Here is a 19,108-nt window from a genome sequence, read left to right on the forward strand (position 1 = left end):
CAAACACGAGCTAACTACAAGTTGCTAAAAAATCAGCATACTTAGAATGCAGCCTAATGCTTACAGTAGGCAAATCATAGCATAAAAAGATTTGTCTTTCCTGGACTTGGACAGTAATAAAACCTACAGAAAAGATTATGGTAGTCCTCCGTCACACTTTCAGAGACATTGGCCATATGGCATTCATCCAGATCTGGGACAGGCTGAGAAGTACAAGAAGTCTTATGTAAAGGAGACCAAAGGGATGAGGGCCCCTTGCTTGAATGAATCTTGTAGAAAGAATGGTAGGATTTGTTTCAGCCTCACAGATCAAATCTGAGTAAAATGCTACATGAGACATGAAAACCTCGGGCCTATTTTAGGGTACCTGTCCCTTACAGTGGGGATGGCAGGGAATCAAGCCCGTACATATATGTAGACTGACCCTGATCAAAGTTCCCAGACAACTGTGCCATCTGTATGTAAGTCAAAGCTTTTAGAATTCAAGGAAGAGACATGATCTGTCTATTATAGGGGACCAAGAAAGGCTCCACTGAGAGGATAAGTATTTGGGTTTCGCAGACCCATGGGAAGGGCTTGGATTTCTAAGAAATCCAAGAGAGAAAACATTTCAGATGAAACTTCAGTTAGAGACAGCATTGTATAAGAGACTCTGCATTGCCGTGAAATCTCAAAACCAATGAAGGCATTTAATAGAGCTTTAAAGACTTCTGTTCTGTTATCTGCAATCACAAGCTAGAACATATTCCTCATATAAAGGTCATCTTAAAAATGCAAAGTAATAAAGCAACTCTCTGTGTGTTCAACCAGTCAGTGTAAATAGCTCGTTTACATTATTCAGGATCTGTTCATTACACACTATCAGTGCAATATTTGAATACTTGCCAGGGTGGAGAAAGATAATAAAAATGAAATCTTGTATGGCTCAGGAAGGTTGAAAATGAGAGGCTTCATCATTAAAGGGATGTCGTTTAGGGGAAATCACATTTGTTCTGTGTCTTTTCAGGTAGCAACAGTAAAAGTGAGTAGAAAAAGCAGGTGAAGATTTAAGCCTACCTGAGTCTGTCCCATGGGTCACTATTGTCGAGCCATAAGCTAGGGGTCTCCACTGAATACATGGCTCTACCTCCACTGAAAGTGTTCACGGAGCCCTGCTTGCCCTGTATGGATTGGCCAGGATTGGCACGGGTGGAATCTTCGGATCTAGTTAGAAGTAAGAGTAGCCATGCTTGTATGAGAGTCTTACCTAGCTCACAGATACCACACAGGAACCACAGAGAGAAGCAGGCACCTTGGCTTCTGGAGGCCCTGGCTGCTACACCCCTTTCAGAAGTCATGGCTAGAGTCAATACTGTGTTATTCTATATGGCATTAAATCCAAATAACTTACCATATTTAATCAAAAATATGGTATAATTTATGCTGATTAATGTAACTATCGTGATTGTTAGTTGGAAAAGAAAGTATGCTTTTGTTTGAGAGAGAGAGAGAGAGAGAGAGAGAGAGAGAGAGAGAGAGAGAGAGAGAGAGATTTAATTCCAGTATCTGGAGAGATTACTAAATTATGTCAGACCAACTTAGCATTGCCACCTTTTTCTTATTATCTCAGGTAGTGAGGCTAGAATGTTCCTGACTACAGGAAGCTCTTGATCTGATTCCGATAATTGCTTAACTACATTACAGAAATATTTTCCAAATGCTAATGTCATTTCAAATTACTACTCACACATTGCACACACAGTACCATCCTCTAAGGGGTAAAGCTTAAGTCCATAAAACAGGAAATCAGGGCTGAGGAGGCTAGTTGTCCTCATGGTTTGGAACTTCATTCAAATAGTTGAACTTTCTTGATCGACTAAAACCACATGTAGAAACAGAGACGTGCTCTGACTCTGATGTCCTCTTACGTTGTTTTTCATTTTAGCTGCAGTGTTGAAGTATGAGAACAATGTGATGAACATCAGGCAGTTCAACTGCTCTCCCCATCCATACTGGCTTCCAAATTTCATGGATGTTTTCACCTGGTCACTGCCATTTGTTGGGGAGAAAGGTATGCTGTAAAAGTCCTGAGATGTTCTTAATAAGGTATCTTAGGAAGAAAAGAGAGCTGTGTTCTGTGTTACTGGGAACGTTCAGAGAACAATGGTGTATTTTTTGTTTTTTGTTTTTTTGTTTTTAAGATTTATTTGCTTATTATGTATACAGTATTCTGCTTGCACATATGCCTGCAAGCCAGAAGAGGGCACCAGATCTCATTACAGATGGTTGTGAGCCACCATGTGGGTGCTGGGAATTGAACTCAGGACCTCTGGAAGAGCAGCCAGTGCTCTTAACCCCTGAGCCACCTCTCCAGCCCCCAATGGTGTGTTCTAACCAATCACATTCACAGTCATACCATGAGAAGAAGGATGTGATGGCATGCCCTGTGCCTGGTGACCTAATGCTGTGAGTGGATTCAGGGGACACAAAGACTCTAGAGTATGTACACAGTCCCAATTGATCAATAACAGTCTCTTAAACAGTAGAAATAAAGTATTATCCAATCTCAAGTCTTTCCTTCTTACTCAATGCACTATAGTCCCAAAGCCATGTTTTATTATCACAAATTAGGATAGGAATGCTTTCCTTGTACTCCTTTCCTGAATATTCATGATTGTATGGCACTGATTAGTGCCTGCAACATGTTGAAGGACGCATTTCCTCGTGTGGTCTAGGAGAAGGCCATGGCACTGTGTGAAGATAAGTTTCCATGAGCTGAATTCAGATGCACTTTTAGAGAAAAGCTACATGGTTTTTTTGGAGAATCTACAAGACTTTTGAAGGATTTTTTAATTTAAATACCTGATAATAATTCCATAAAGCAAGTAATGAGTTGTCGAGGGAGAAGTTTTTCTTTATGCCCACATAAATCACAGGCGCCTTGCAACAGTGCCCCTCCCCCTGTGGGACTCCATGCTCCGGGTTCCTGCACTGAGCAGTTCCAGTGTGCAGACAGGCTCAGCTGTTGCCAGCTCTAGATACTGAAGCAATGTGCAGTCTGACGTCTACCAGGCATGAGAAACACCCTTTAGCTGGTTGCTTTCTGTTCACTATTCAAGTTTTTGACTGTATTTTTTATAAAAGAAATCAGTGATATATTGGAAAACATAATTCAGCTTTGATAATTAAACTCTAGGTTAATGTTGGTGCCACCAGCAATTGCTCATCATGCATCATAAAGAGTATTTCTTGAAATACTGTGTAACCTTAAAAACCGATGATGCACGGGCCTCTCATTAAGCGTTTGATAAAAACCAAGCCAGTTTCACGAAACTTAATTAAATGTGAAAGCATGCACATTGCTAGGAAGGAGCTCAGTACACTGTTCTTATAAACGTATTACCACCTATTTACTTGAATAAATTCTGGTTCATCTCAAAGTATCTTAAAGCCTTTTTGGAAATCAAATGTAATGATATTTCTATCAACATATTTATTTCTAAAGATCAATATTCCCATATCTACTTCAAATGTATTAGCTCATCCATCAGCAGTTTTTATTAAATGCAAAGCTACTCACCTATCTGGGAGCTGAATTCTGTGGAGGATTAGACAAATTAACAAAAGGAATCTGGCATTCGCTCAGTCCCTGCTGAACAGAAGTCTGTAATCTAATCTAGATCGGGCAACATCATTGTGGAAATAAATACAAAATTCCAAGACAATTCTTTTCTCCCTTTTGAGTTACAGGATGCTCACATCTAGTATTTACGTTTTTTTTCTCCTCGTTTTTTTTTTTTTTTTTACCTATATTTAATAAGTATTAGTAGGAGGTTTCATAGAGATGAAACAATAATTTCATTTTTAAAAGCCTACATGGAATCAGACATGATTCCTTTTATGATGGATAATGGCAGATATGGATCCAGGTGCTGTGGGTAAGGATAGAAGCAGAGAAAAGGCTTATCTGAAAGACATGCTGTTACACAATTTGCTGGTGATGACAGAGCTATCGGGTTGTAACTGGACTCTTCCCTTTCTTCTCTGTCCGGCTGCAGTGACTGAGATGCTGGTAAATGTCCTCAACATCTGCTCAGATGATGAGCTGGGGTCAGAGGAAGATGGATTTGACGGTAAGAAGTTAAGCCTTTGCACTGATACCATTTGCCATGCGATTACTTAGGATCGCGATGCTAACCCCAGTCATAAATTTTTAAGATTTCGATTTATGTCTAAATCATAATGTTGAAAATGGAAGCGTTGTGTCTGAGGTAAGAAATGTCAGAAATAAAACCATGAGAAAATTTCCACATTACTTAGAAACTGCTGGTGAAATGTAAACTGTTTTCATGACTGTCTCTGAGCTACTCACGTTGCTATTTGATAGGCTTTTACCTCCTTAAAAAGGCAACTCTCTATTGCCATTTTGTATTTCTCCGATCATTTGTGTTGGTGTGTGGGGCCAAGAGAGGCATTTACACATGGGAAAGCCTGAGTTTAGGTCTGGAATCTTGAACAACATCCTCTGCTTCAGTATGTCATTCCCATGAGCTGCGTTCATTACCTTAGCATTTTCATTCTTTTGAGCAATGTTGATAACACCAAATGTTAATACTTTCTGTATCGGAATTGGTATGTAATGGTGAATCCATAGGAGCTTTGAAACTATTTTGAGATGCTCTATGATAACTCAGTTGCCTTCAAGAACCGTAGCTTTTCTCTGAAGGCAGACATGGTCCGTGTTGCAAAAAATGAAAGGAAAAATTGCTCTGAGTCCTAGTGAAGTGTCTGAAATGTGGGGAAGGAACAAAGATGTGGCAAGAGTTGGAGCACACAATAGCAAACTTTCTTCATACGTATTTAATAAGTCTTGCCCTGTATAGGACACTCAGGACTCCTCAGTGCCTTGAAGAAGCCAAAGTCGTCTTAGTGGAGCAGATAATGTCAATAGAATAAGACATTATGAAATAAAGAAGGAAGACAAAGACAAAAGTAGATACTTTGATTAATTTAAATGGAGAGACACTGAATAGCTCTTTAGTTGCACAGAAGGCAATTTTGGCCCTTTCTATACATTAGTGTTTGGATGACATGATTTAATATTTTATTGGTTTTTAACTCTGATAACAGCTCAAAATATAAAATATGTATTGCTCAAGGTGAAAAAAAAATATGCCCATATACTTGGATAATATATGTGTGTGTTTATGTGTGTATTTTACATATATAATTGCTAAATATATAATAGACATATATAATATAGAATTACTATAAGTATAAATCAGTTAAGCACACAATTTGTTGCTAGCATCCAGTTTTCTCTTTTCCATAGCTTCTCTTGTCTTCGCTGTCCTCATAAACTATCTTCTGATAACCTCAGTGCAAAACAATAGGATGGTGAGGAAAGAGGATATAGAAAGAAAAAATAGTTATTAAAAATTTTTAAAATATCCATAGGAATTAGTTAAGCAAATATGGGTAAGTCCACAGTTTCCCACATTATAGCTGCAGTTGCTACTGCTCACTTGTCTATGAGTAGGATTACCTTTAAAAGGTAACATTTTCATAAATGGCCCAGACTTTTCTAACTGAAGGGAGAATACTAACCAAATGGATTCTGAATTTTAAAACCGCAATAAACATTATTCCCTAGTTTCTTTTTCCTACCGTCCTTTTACTCATTGTAAAGGCAGCCAGATATGATGCCTCTCTCTGCTCATCATAACGCTTGTGGCTGATAGTGCTATAACAAAAGAAATGTCCACAAAAGAAAAGTGTCAGAATTTTATGCTGTGTGAGGTGACACTGGGGCCATCAGGAGAAAACTACATAGAAAGCTAAGAACAAGGGTTTTGTTTTTTTTTTTCTGCTTAAGTTTGGTAAATAATGGACAGTTTTACAGCAATGCTGGACAAAGGGTGTGATGAGGAAGTCAGGGAACCTTTCTGTCCAGATGCACCTTTACTTCTGTGCTCAGCATGCTTGGGTGCCTTCAAAGGAGTTTTAGGGCTTGCTTTGTGGAAGAGGCATTCCAGCTTCTCTGCCTTGCCTTTGGGAATGGGGACACTGGTCTAGTTGTTTGTAGAGAAAAGGAGTAGGTAAGGATGGGAGAAAGTCAGAAAAGCTTTTATTTCAGAGCTTATCTATCTACTTTCTTTCAGTTCAAAGTAATTATCATGACTAGTTCTATAATTTGGGATATTTTCTTCTGAATGCAGCAATTTTTAAAATTAATATTAATTAGCATTAATACAGTAAATCCCCCAGTAACCAAATCTACATGTTAGCCAGGGTCATCAGCAAACATTTATAAAGCAAACTTGGTATAAACAAAGAACACATGTTTACAATTACATTCTAATACATTCCAATAGCAAATGGTCTGTTGCGTGTCTGTATCGGCCCTGTATGATGTCACTGGTGGCTATGATTCATAGGCAGTCCCAGCAGGGCTTCACAGCCTTGGGGCTGTTAAACTGCTGACCACTCTCTCTCAGTCGCTTGTATGGAAAGATACTTTGTGAGTTACCCTGCTTTAAAATAATTAATTTCAGTCCAAGTCTTGGAAGATTTTTTTCCTCTCTACACACATTCTACCACTCTAAAATTTAAGGTGAGTCTTTCCTTCAGACCAATACAGTGTTGGCCTAGTCAAGTGCAGAAAGTTGATCGGGGGAAACCAGCCTGGCCTCGCCAGCTAGAACTGATACTTAAGTCCCTAACTTTCATGTTCCTTCACTGCTCCATTTCTATCAACCTTTGCATCAGTAAATAACGTTTTCCATTTTGAACAGCATCCTCTTACTTTAACTCAAGTCACTTCTGCTAGCTGCACTTACACAATTAGTTCTTTCAAAATTTCAAGCAGCATTAATACTTAAAAAGAATGTTTGGTTTCTATTAAAAGTACTTGGTTCCTCCCTACAATTGCTGCAAGTTTGGAGATGAGCAGAACGAAGTCAAAGCATTGCTGTCTACTTCTTAGAACAGGTAGATGCCATTGTCTTTGGTGTCTTGCACACATCACACCTTGCTTAGCAAGCAGTGTTCGATTTTCTACTTTTACAAAACTGTTTATTTCCCTTCATCAGACTAAAGAGAAGGGATCCCTTACTTCAATGTGTCTTTTGTGGGTGTGACCATATGGGGAGAGAAAGAAGAGATGGGAGCAGTAATGAGGAAAGATTCACCCCCCAAAACAGGTGGTACTGGCAGTGTAGGCCCTAGTTCCCTATGGCACAGCAGTCAAGTTTCCCAGAAGCACCTTGTGGCTAGAGAGTGTACCTCAGCTGATCCCCAGCATCAGCATCCACTTGAAAGCTAGGAGTGCTGATACAGTACCAGCACTGGGGGATGGAGAAAGGCAGACCATGGAAGCACATTGGCCAGCCGATCCAGACTAATCGATGAGCTTCCAGATCAGTGAGAGATTCACAAAATAAAGGCAGAGAGAGATCAAGGGAAGACACCTGATGTTGAGCGTTGTCTTTCATGTGATCCATGGCACACATGTGTGCACATACGTCATAATTTTCTTTCAAAGAAGGAGTTTGGGAGATCGAAAGGAGGAAAATTAGATCCCACAGGGAGGGTGCCCCTCATGATCAATCTGGGTCGATAAGAAGCTGACTGCTTCAGGAGAATGCTTAGCCATTCTCTCCTTTGTGCCTGGTTTCCTCTGGATATAGAGTGAGAACAGAACATTAAATGTGGAAATTTGGACATAAAATGTATAAAGAATAGTCAGCATCGCCTGGCACCAGTCCAAGACTAGCAGCTCTTACTTAGATGTGCGGCAGTTTGGGAGTCTGTCTGTCCTCTTTGAAAGTTAAGGGTCTGAGGATCCTGAAACAAATACTAATGGATCTTGCCCTCTCATTTCATGGCTATAAGTATGGCTGACATTTTAGCTCAGTTCTCAGAAATGTTCCCATTAAGGGTGGAAATTCATAGAGATAAATGTTTTAGTGACAAGTATGTTCAGCTCCCAGTACTGTCCATTTTGGGCTGGCCAAACAAGGTGAATCATAGCAATTTATTTTATCATGACTCTGAAATGAATGGATTTGCAATGCTCAAAGAACAGTTTATGAGACACCCTAGAACTTTCTGAATCTCTTTGGGATATAGCAGCGTATATTTGAGTTTTATTTTGTTTACATCATCCCCAGCTGTAGGGAAATTTGCAGTTCTGTTTTCCCATCTTAGCCACATTTGGGACCTGTCTGTCATTGAGGGGTGGCCCTGGTCTGCTTCCAGGCGCCTTGTCTGTTTGCTACCAACATCAAAGGGCTCAATTAAGGCTCTTCCTTCAACTGCTTCTTATTTTAGGTGGGGGCGGCCTCTCGATGAGTGATTTATCTTATCCTTCTCAGTATTCTGCCCCATATCCAGTGGCAACTAAAAAGTCAGAGGTAATAATAGGAGCTTACAGCTCATGTTTCTGTCATATCAGATTGACTTCTAAGTGTCCGAGAGGCCTTCAGCACGTAGGGATTCCCCGCTTTGCCTTCCAGATCTGTCACCTCCCCTTTAGTATTTAGTGATGATGATGCTGAGTGACAGCCACTGATACTCAAAAGTGTCACCACCCATCATTCTAAGTTCCTGGTGCATAATAAACACTTTCATTAATTTTATTATTTTGGACAGCAAAAAAAGTACTAAGTATGATTTGTTTTAAGGTTATTAGACAATATATTGAGTTGCTTCATTATTTTTAGTCTTGAAAACAACCTTTGGATAGAGTTACTATTACTAACCCTATTTTAACATAGGAAGTAAAGAAAAATCTGTCGATGTAAAGTCTAAAAGATAGTGCTGGGAAAGCAACAACCTGAATACAGACTAGTTGATGCATCTGCCTTGTTCTTGGGTACTTGAGATGTCCAAGGCCTGAGACTACCATACTTCCTCAGAATCAGCAAGATTAGAAAGAGAGGGGCAAGGGAAGAAGTCAGAGAGAGAATGAAGGGAAATGAGTGAAGACATATACATAATCTTTTCTTGTTAAATAAGATATAGAATGCTTTATAAACTTTGCCCATAAACATTGGTGCAACATTTAAGAAGCTGAAGCAGAAGCTGGGTGGTGGTGGTGGCACATGTCTTTAATCCCAGCACTTGGGAGGCAGAGCAGGCGGATCTCTGTGAGTTTGAGGCCAGCCTAGTCTGCAGCGTGAGTTCCAGGACAGGCACCAAAACTACACAGAGAAACCCTGTCTCGGAAAAAAAAAAAAAAAAAAAAGCTAAAGCAGGAGGACTGTGAGCTGTGAGTTCAAGGCCAGTCTGGGCCATGTGTTGAGACCTTGTTCCTAACCCATAAAAGAGTAATACAGGAGATGGTTTCCATGTACCGCTTTCAACATCATCTTCTCTGAGAAGTTATAAGTGTTTCATTGTGTGAAAACTTGAGGTGTGTGTGAGCACACAAGTTCTCTGGTCACACCATGATTCTCTCCCAGTAGCTTCTGCCTTACGCGGAGCCTGTTTAAAGGGACTTATGTTCACATTGGCCTATGGGCTTTTTTGTTTGTTTGTTTGTTTGTTCCAGTGTTGAAAGCCAAATACAAACTGCCTGTCCTTATCTTGAAAAGTCTGGAAAAGTTTACTGCCAGGGAGTGTCTTGAGACCCTACTTGATATGTCTTGTGGTCCCTGTTTCCTTTCCACTTCTGATTGTGGACCATAACATGAGAGTCTGCTTTCAGTTTAGACTTGTTTTCACCTGGACATGACAGAGAAGCAGGAAGCCCACATCAAAGACTCTCATTTGGTAGTTAACCCTCATTTATGAAGGAGACTCACTTTAAATAAGGAGTCATTAGTGATCCTGAGGAAGGGAAAGGCTGCCAGGGAGAGGGGTTTTTCAGCCCCAGGGCTTCTGTTTTGTTCATTACTGTAATGACAAAGTTGGCATGGCAGAGAACACCAGAAAGCTGGGGACAGATATGAGAGTGAGGCACATTCGTTCATTTGGAATTTGCTTGTAGGTCTTGAAGTCACAGACTCTGAGATCACTACCCCCCCAAATACAAATTATGTTTGAGACTGTGATATTTGATAAGCCTCACTAACAAGAAAATGTTGTGGAGGTGAAACTGAAATCCTGTAGCATATGAAAAGAAGAATAAAAGGAATGCATTAGAAGCCAGTGTACTTCCAGGTTGCCCTGGAAAGACAATATTAAATTAGAATTTCTGTCTCTGCCTTCAACTAAGGAGGAAGCCACACAGTAGAACCCCTGTCCTTATCCACATGTTTTCCTATCCTAATGCTAACCACAAGCAGTAACTCATCAACCATGTGAGCTGAGCAGATTTCCCCATGCTTTGTGAAACCATTCAGCTGCGTACAAAGAACTGTTCTTGCTTTGAATTACTAGGCAGTTCTTTATGTGTAATATCGCAGATCTCACGGTGGCTCCCTGCTTATCTCACTTTAAAATGTCACACATGGAACTTTGTAAAGTGTGAAGCTAGGAGCTATAAAGCCTCGTGTGGCATCTTGGTGGCCCCTGGGGCAGCCCTGAAATGGTTTAAGGGTTTAGCTATATGAACTTTTACCAGAATTGTACTCATGTGCCGTGACAGGTACTTGACATACATGGCACCTTTTAACACAAGTTACTCTTGTGGAAAAGTACATGGGACTCTAAGTATTCGGGTTTTACCACCAGAGTCAAGAGATTATTTTCAGCAAGTATTGACAGTAAATCTGATTTTTTTTTTAACTTTAAAAATCTAAAGGGGTGAATCATTTAAGCCTGAAAGTTTTACTCTTGGTGTCTCCTCTGCTTCATGCTGAAGAACTGCCCACTCAGAACTGTTCTCATGCCTCAGATGATTATTTCCAAACCATTCATTTTTGCATATAGCATTTTGGTTTGCAGTATAGGGAGGAAAATTGCATGCCCTGTAATAATTGGGTTGGGGGTGAATGACAAGAAATATTTGTTAATTGTTTATTGTATTTATTTTACAATGCTGACATCAAGCACATGGCGCTGTGTGTATAGGCACCAGGCACGTGACCCCAGAATATATCAAATCTTTGTGTAGAGATATAAAATAGAGATAAACACACAGCTAGCCCTCTTGGTGGCTTGTGTGGTTCTCCTTCTGCTTGCAATCCAGCATAACCTGAAAACAAGTTCACATAATAATGTCAGAATTCTCAGGCCTGAAATCATGCATGAACATAAACAAAGGATGGACAAGGGTATAATTTAGGAACGTAGCAAATTATCTCAGTTGAAGTGGTTAGACCTGAACAAAGGTTACAGTACAATTTAGAGGAAACTGTTCAAGAGAACCTGTAAGCATTTCAAACTGTTCTTAGTTCTGGTGAATTTGCAGAGCTGAGGCTGAGTATTGGTGGAAATGAAAGCTAATTGTGGTGGTGCAAACTGAGGCACTGGGGGCTAACACTAGGGATTACCAGTCAGTTTGAGGAGGATGACTTCTGACATGCATGTTTGAGTAAAACTGGCACATGTCACTCAAAGTGCCCACCAGGGTTTGGAAAAATAGGCCTTTGAAAGAAAAAACCTGGGCTGATAATAGACTCTTAGTGGTTAAACTGTTGTGAATGAATTAAGTCTCCAGAATATAAGGAGGAAGAAAACACACACACACACACACACACACACACACACACACACACACACACACACACACACACACTGAGGGCTGGTCCTTAAAACTGAAGCGAATCAACAACTTACTACTATAATGAACCCTAGCTGTGTCATGTCTCTCCAGCTTTGAGCAGATAACTTCCTTGTAAATGTCCCCTTCAAATGGAGATGAGCAGAACCACCTCCATATAGTCGTTCTGTTATATGAAATGATGCAGGAAGGGCTTCTCGAACACCATTGTATAAACCATGAAAAGAAGCATCAGGAGGCTTCATAAGTCACTCCAAAATAGACAAGTGGTCAGTGTGAAGGCAAAGGCTTCAGCCAGGTCTTTTATTCTAGGGCACAAGATCTTTACCAGCGTGGTGCACTGTCTCTTGCCTGCCAGTTCATTTAAAGAATGGCTGAGTCAGTTAATGGATCATCTGGAGTTTCACAGTAAGGTCACTGGCCCCAGCACAGCACTCCCTGAACATTTTCAGTGCTTGCCTCGGCTCCTCTTTCAATTGCCACTATGCACTGATGGGAGCCTATCCCAGCATTCATTTTCCCCGCTGGTTATTCTGAGGGCTAGTGAGAGAAAGCAAAGCCTCAGTGCCTGTCCACTTTACTGACAAAACACCTTGCCTGGGTCATGAGCCATCGGAAGATTTTTTCAATAGGCTTATTTCAACTGAGCTTGGCACATGCCACTGTGCCTGGATCGTTCTCTGTCCAGTGGGAAAGCTGTGTTGCTTTCCTCACCTTTCCGTGTGACGTGTATGTTGTCATGTGACACTCAGCTTTCTACCTGTACTGTGATGTGTGTGACATGCTTTCTCACAGTACTCAGCACGGGGTCTAGTTTGTTTTCCTTTGCTGTGACAAATGCCATGACCGATAGCAGCTTGGAGAGGAAGTAGTTGATTTGACTCACGCTTCCTGATCACAGACCACCACTGAAGGAGGTTGGGGGCCAGAACGTAAGAAACCTGGAGGCAGGAACCATGGAGAAAAGCTGCTTCCTGGACTTCTGTTTGTTTCTCTCTGTCACTCTGTCTCTGTCTCTCTTTCTCTGATAGCAGCTTTCTTACTCAACTCAGGACAACTTACCAAGGAATAACACTACCACATTGGACTGAGCCTTCCCATGTCTATCCACAATCAAGGCAGTTCCTCAGAGACATGGCCACAGGATAGTCTGGCCTGCACAGTCCCTCAACTGAAACTATATTTTCCCAGTTTGTGTCAGATGACAATAGACACTTACCAGGGCAGTATGCATGCTTCATCAGATCCATATTAAAGGCCTGTTAAAGCCACTACATCTTCACCTATAGCCGCACTTCCTTGAGAGATACCTAGCTATGCTAATTATTTCATTCTTAGCCTACTTGACATATTTTTTTCATTTTCTGTTATCAGTTTAAGAAAGTAATGTTTTGTTTTTTGTTTGTTTGTATTGACAACGGGGTTGCCCCAAGTAGAACTTTGCCAGCTCTAAGTTTCTCCATTGATAAACAGAGAAACTTAAATGTCCTTGGTAAAGGCACACATGGGTTATGTGGCCATTCCTTGAAAATTTTATAGATGGTTTCTAAAATCTTTAAGTTTCACTCCAGTGAGAATTACACATGTGGTCCATTTCTGCAGTTCTGCCTAGGAATCACTGTGCTGATTGAAAATACGTCTTAGAAAGCATACATAGAAGTGAATTAGAGTTTGTAAATGAAGTACTCTTCACTAAGTAGGAAATGACCAGCTAGTGATAATAATCAGGCACATATCTTTCTAAGGCTTCCCATGCAAAGAATTCACTTATGTTTTGGGACCAGGTAGGTTGATAGGTAGGGTCTCCTGTCCTTCCTTAAAATCTATTGTGCACCAAAAGGTATTTGTACTTTTTTCCATTTATATTTTAAAATATATTCTTGGGCTTGCAAAAGAGGATACTAGAGTACCTTTATGCCAAATATCATACCATGATTACCTGCTACCTCGCAAGATTTCCATTAAGTCACTAAACTTATGGGGAAAGTACGGAATATGTGGCTTAGAGTCAGTAAGCATTGGGCTCTAGCTGTGGGTGGTTACATAGTAGAGTTTAAATACAAAGGAGAAACCTAATTTATTCTTGGATGAATCTAGCTGTCTTTTACAAGTTGGTTTAACAAGCATTGACCCTGTGTGGGTGGTGGCAGGACAGATCCTGAACTACCACTTGTCAAGGGCAGAGCTTCCAATGGCAGTGAGTTCAGAAGCTGAGAGTAGCCCAGTTGTTACTAGAACAGTCCGCAGTCATGAGTTTCTGCATCACCAAAGACATTCCAGGGGGACTTTAAAGGGACCCCCATCTTTACAGCTTCTGTCCAAAAAGCAGTCAGCATGAGAACATGCCTGACCTGGAGCCTAGAGGCCTCAAGGCAGCTTGCCACCTCTTTCTCAGTTGCCTTTCTCTATTCTAATGACTTGTCTCCCTGGACCCTGTCACTGGGAACATGAAAGAAGCCTCTTCAAACAATGTCACTGAATTCCTGTCCTTATCATTCAGAGACCAGTTCTCAGAAAATTTATTTCTATGCATAGTTAACATTCATAAACAGCATGTGTTTGTGCTGTTCAGCTGAATTATGGAGTAATTATAGTTGTGGTAGATATTCTGAAAGAATTTTTGAACATTTAGGACTTGCTGTCCCAGAAAATTTTAAAACCTTTAAACACACACACACACACACACACACACACACACACACACACACACTAAAGTTTAAGTCTATAATGCACTAAAATTAAGTAAGTTGAAAGGGAAATGCAGTTTCAAAGATGGGAAAAAATAAGGTGCACAAATACCAATGAAGATCTTGTTCATGTATTTTTCCTTAAAATGGATGACAGTGGTAAATTAAATTCCTAACATAAAATATGCCACTGGCAACTGTGATGTAGTCATGTCATTTTGAAGTGATTATACTTATAGTATGGTTTTCGCAACTATTTAACCTTGGAGAGGAGAATGGTGGTCAATGGGGGACATGGGGAGTGGGCTGCAGTTTTGAAGCACTTCCAACAGAATAAGGATGGTTGCACAACACTGTGGTTTTCTCCCAAAGCCCAGGATTCTGGATCTCAATGCTATAGGAAGATGAGGAAACAAGGAGATGTTACAGTAACTTCTGGAAAGCCTGGCAGTCCTTTCTAATGTGGAAGCTCACATTTGCTGCTCTTAAGCCAGTTCAAGAATGAAAAGACAAGGAAGACAAGGTTTAGGGAAGGCTTACCACAAATTTGGAACATGTATTCTCCCAAATGAGGCACCTACAATTCATAAATGCCATCATCATCAGTAAATAACTGTAAAAACCAGTTATGTTAGACTTTTACATGCACCTGGTGATGTGTTCTCTTTCACACTGTAGCTTTTATTGCAGAAATATTAACTGTTGATAAAGGCAGCTATTTCTGTTTGAATGCAGCAGTTGAGATACTTCATATTTTACTCCTTGTGTTTCACCCCATACATAGCCTCATTCCAATTCAGTCATCTGTCTCTTTGGCAAAAGTAAAATCTGAAGGGATCTCTAAATTCTGATTACAAATAGACTGACAGTGGTCCATGATAGGATAGTATTTTCAGATAGGATAGTTTCCCAACATGATGAATTGGTTGAATTTAACAGACCTGGAAAAGTGATAGGGAGTAAATATATAATGTCATCTTTGAAAATGAATTAAAGATTTAAAGAGATGTGAAGCCTGCCAGCAAATGATGAGCTTTAAAGCATGCCCACCCTTTAAAGAAGTTTGTGGTGACCATGTGAGTATATGTTCTATGTGTCATTTCTCAAATACTCATTATTATGGGCACAGTTGAATTATTTCAAGATCTTTAAAGAAAGAAAACCTAAGTAACAGAAAAGTGTCACAACCGCTTGGACCAGCAAGGAAGACGCAACACCGAGCTCTTCTTTCAGCAGTTTACTCAGGAACCTTGAACAATCTTCTGACCCCGGGGAAAGCCCGCCCACGACCTAAATAGTCTCTGGGTGGCCAACCCCAGCCTGCCACATGGGCACTGCAGATAGGTCCAGGTTCACGGAAGCAAGCCAGATCCTAGGACTAAGCCAAATATAGAGTTGTTTACTCCCGAGAGCACTAACCATCAGGAAGGTGGGGGCGGAAGCCAGCACCATCTTATGGGTGTGGCTGTGTGCAGCTCTCTACAGTTCCCCTTTTTTATTATAAACTAGCAGGCAAGAGTAGAGGTCCAATCTCTGCGGAAAAAATTTAGGACAGTGGTGTTTGTCCAGGTGTCATCCACCCAGAGAACACTTGACCTGTCTGATACCCTTTTTTGCAGAGGTGGGAACTGGGGTATCAACCCACGTGCAATCAGACATGCTCTTCTTGGGACTTGATCACGGCATGTGCCCTGAGTGCAGTGCACCAGCCCCGCATCCTGCACTTCAATAATCTTTAAGGGTGGCCAGCCAGGCCTGAGGGGACTGTCCTGCCTCTATGGCAGTAAAGGCTTGTATGATCATGGCTGTATTACGCTGTTGAGAAACTCTGACTCTGCAGATGCACCACAGGCAAGCCAGGGAGACCAGCACCAAAAGGCCTGCTAAGGCTCCCAAGACTGCCCACTCCTTGAGATGATTCATGGCATTAGAGATCCATGTAGATAATCCTTTTGCCAGTCCAGCATCCTCCCGGGTCGAGTTCACCGTGACAATAGCCACCCTCAGCTGTCCCATCAGGTTGTCGAACTGGCATCGGTCTCGGGAACACGGACAGTATCCCCCATCTTTTTTCTAGCATTCCCGGCTGCATTGTCACAAGGAAGAGCAGGAGGATGTCATTTCGACCATCATGGATTTCCCCATACTGGACTCTTCTAGTGAGGCGTTTGGGCACCCACACCGGATCTTGTTGACCCTGAAGGAAAACACAAACAGAACCTCATGCCCATGTCAGCACGGGATCGGGCCTGCACCAGAGCCCTGTCAACACATCTTTCCATTTTATCATTCCTTTAGCTGTACTATGAGACTCATGATGCCTATCCGCTGCGGAATGGCCCTTGAGCATCCAAATTAAAAAAATTGATGGTAAATAAAGCAAGAGAAAGTCTTTCCTTTGGGGTATGGCCACAGGCTATTCCCCCTTGTTTTTGCAGGCATTCTTTTAATGTGCGGTGAGCACGTTCCACAATGCCTTGACCTTGGGGATTGTAGGGCAAGCCATGTACAAGTTGCACCTCCATCTGATGACAAAAGGAGGCAAACTGTTGTCCCGTGTAAGCAGGTCCATTGTCATTCTTAAGTTGATGAGGTTTTCCCCAGGCCGCCCAGGCCTCCAAACAATGGGCAATAACATTGCGTGCCTTTTCCCCAGTCAAAGGTGTGGCGTGCATGACACCTGAGCAGGTGTCCACAGACACGTGCACATATTTTATGTGTTCAAAATCAGAGATGTGTGTCACATCCATTTGCCAGACCTTTAGCGGGAGTAGACCCTGGGGATTTACCCCAATACTGGGTGGATGTTGATAAACTACACATTGAGGGCAATCTAGAATCACTTGTTGAGCATCAGCTAGAGAAAGTTGAAACTTTTGTTGTAACGTTTTTGCATTGATGTGAAATTTTTCATGAAAGGTTCTGGCTTTGTCTAAGGCAGAACTAATGAAAATCCATTCCTTTCGAGTCCATTGATCTACTATATCATTACTTTTGCTCAGGGGCCCTGGCAGGCCTATATGAGCTCTAATATGTTGGGGATAAAAGCAGGACTTCCTATGTCAAATAAATTGTTGCAGTTGTTGAAACAAAATGCAGACCGAACTGGAGCTTTTAACAGGTCCAACTACTTCCAAAATTTTGAGGGCATTAATAACGTAGGCAGAGTCTGATATCAAATTAAAAGGAAAAGGACAAGCCTTAAAGGCTTCAATCACTATCTTCAGTTCTACACTCTGAGGGGAGCCAGGTTGAAATTGGTGTTGTACAGGCTCTTGTGTATCTATCATGTATACGCCACATCCAGTCTTAGATCCATCTGTGAACACATTTGGGCATTAGGGATGGGCTGTGATGAAGTTATCCTAGGGAATATCACCGGGTGTTCCTTAAAGAACCCTAATAGTGGGTGTTTCGGGTAATGGTTATCCATGCATCCAGTAAAGCTACATTGCAAAATGGCCCAATCATCTATTGTAGCACACAATGTTTGAACTTGATGACTGGTATAAGGCACTATAATGGTAACCAGAGCGACCCCAAAATATTGTAGGCATTGTTGGATTCCAATCATGGCAAGATTTGCCATGACAGTAGGATAATGTTCAATGGATTTAGTTGGTGAAATCTTGGAATAAAGCCAGAATAGTGGCCCATCCTGCCATAACAACCCGGTGGGCTGGTAATAGGTAGGAAGGATGCACAGGATAATGTCTTTACCTTCTTGTAAACTCTGTAAGAAGGCACCCTGTAACCTCTCTTCCACCTTTTGTAAAGCCTTCCGTGCCTCCTCAGTTAATTGTCTTGGAGAATCTAATGCAGAATCCCCATTTAAGTTGTTGTAAAGAGGTTTTAAGTCATAATTTGGTAACTTTAAATAACATCTAATCCAATTTATATCTCCTAACAATTTTTGAAAATCATTTAGGGTTCGTAAATTATCTTTTCTCAATTCTAACTTCTGTGGGATGATACATCTCTCATTAACCTTTGCTCCTAAATAATTAATAATTTTGTCCTTTTGTACCTTTTCAGGGGCCATAAACAGCCCCCTCCCTTCAAGCATTTTGACCAGATCTACATAGGCTTGTTCCAGCATTTGTGTTTTTTCTTAATCTTTAGGTCTTTAGATCTAAGCAGCTAATTAAGAGCCAAAAAAATTGGGTGCGAAGTAGAAGCGCCCAAGTCTAAAACTTTTCAACCTTTTAGACAAACAATGTTTCACTTTCACTCTCTCTTTGTCTACAGAGAAGAGCAAAAACCTCCCAGCTTTCACTTTCACTTTTGGTTCATCCCGCTGCTCACTCTTTGTCTTCAGAGAAGAGCAAATACCTCCCCGCTTTTGTCACGGGTTCCCAATTCACCCAGGAATTCCTTTAACCCTGCTTTTGTCGCAGGTTCCCAATTTGCCTGGGATTTCCTTTAACCCCGCTTTTGTCGCGGATTCCCACCTTACCTGGGAACTTACCAGTGCACTGCCCTGACTGCAGAAAGTTCTGAGCCCTCATTGAAAGTAGTGAAGTTCCCCGTACGGGCCACCACTTGTCACAACCGCCTCAACCAGCAAGGAAGACGCAACACCGAGCTCTTCTTTCAGCAGTTTACTCAGGAACCTTGAACAATCTTCTGACCCCGGGGAAAGCCCGCCCACGACCTAAATAGTCCCTGGGTGGCCAACCCCAGCCTGCCACGTGGGCACTGCTGATAGGTCCAGGTTCACAGAAGCAAGCCAGATCCTAGGACTAAGCCAAATATGGAGTTGTTTACTCCCGAG

The 19,108-nt window shown here is 41.3% G+C and overlaps 1 protein-coding gene across 2 annotated transcripts in view; it reads left to right on the forward strand.

Moving 5' to 3' along the window:
- The window catches only part of Ppp3ca (protein phosphatase 3 catalytic subunit alpha), a 290,646-nt gene that overhangs the window by 251,680 nt on the left and 19,858 nt on the right, over positions 1-19,108 (forward strand). For both annotated transcript variants that reach the window (XM_036189582.1, XM_036189583.1), the window contains exons 9-10: positions 1,925-2,050; positions 4,038-4,112. In XM_036189582.1, the coding sequence (XP_036045475.1) occupies positions 1,925-2,050; positions 4,038-4,112 (201 nt within the window). The remainder of the gene's footprint in view (positions 1-1,924; positions 2,051-4,037; positions 4,113-19,108) is intronic.

Source organism: Onychomys torridus, chromosome 6, assembly GCF_903995425.1.
Source record: "Onychomys torridus chromosome 6, mOncTor1.1, whole genome shotgun sequence".
Lineage (NCBI taxonomy): Eukaryota > Metazoa > Chordata > Mammalia > Rodentia > Cricetidae > Onychomys > Onychomys torridus.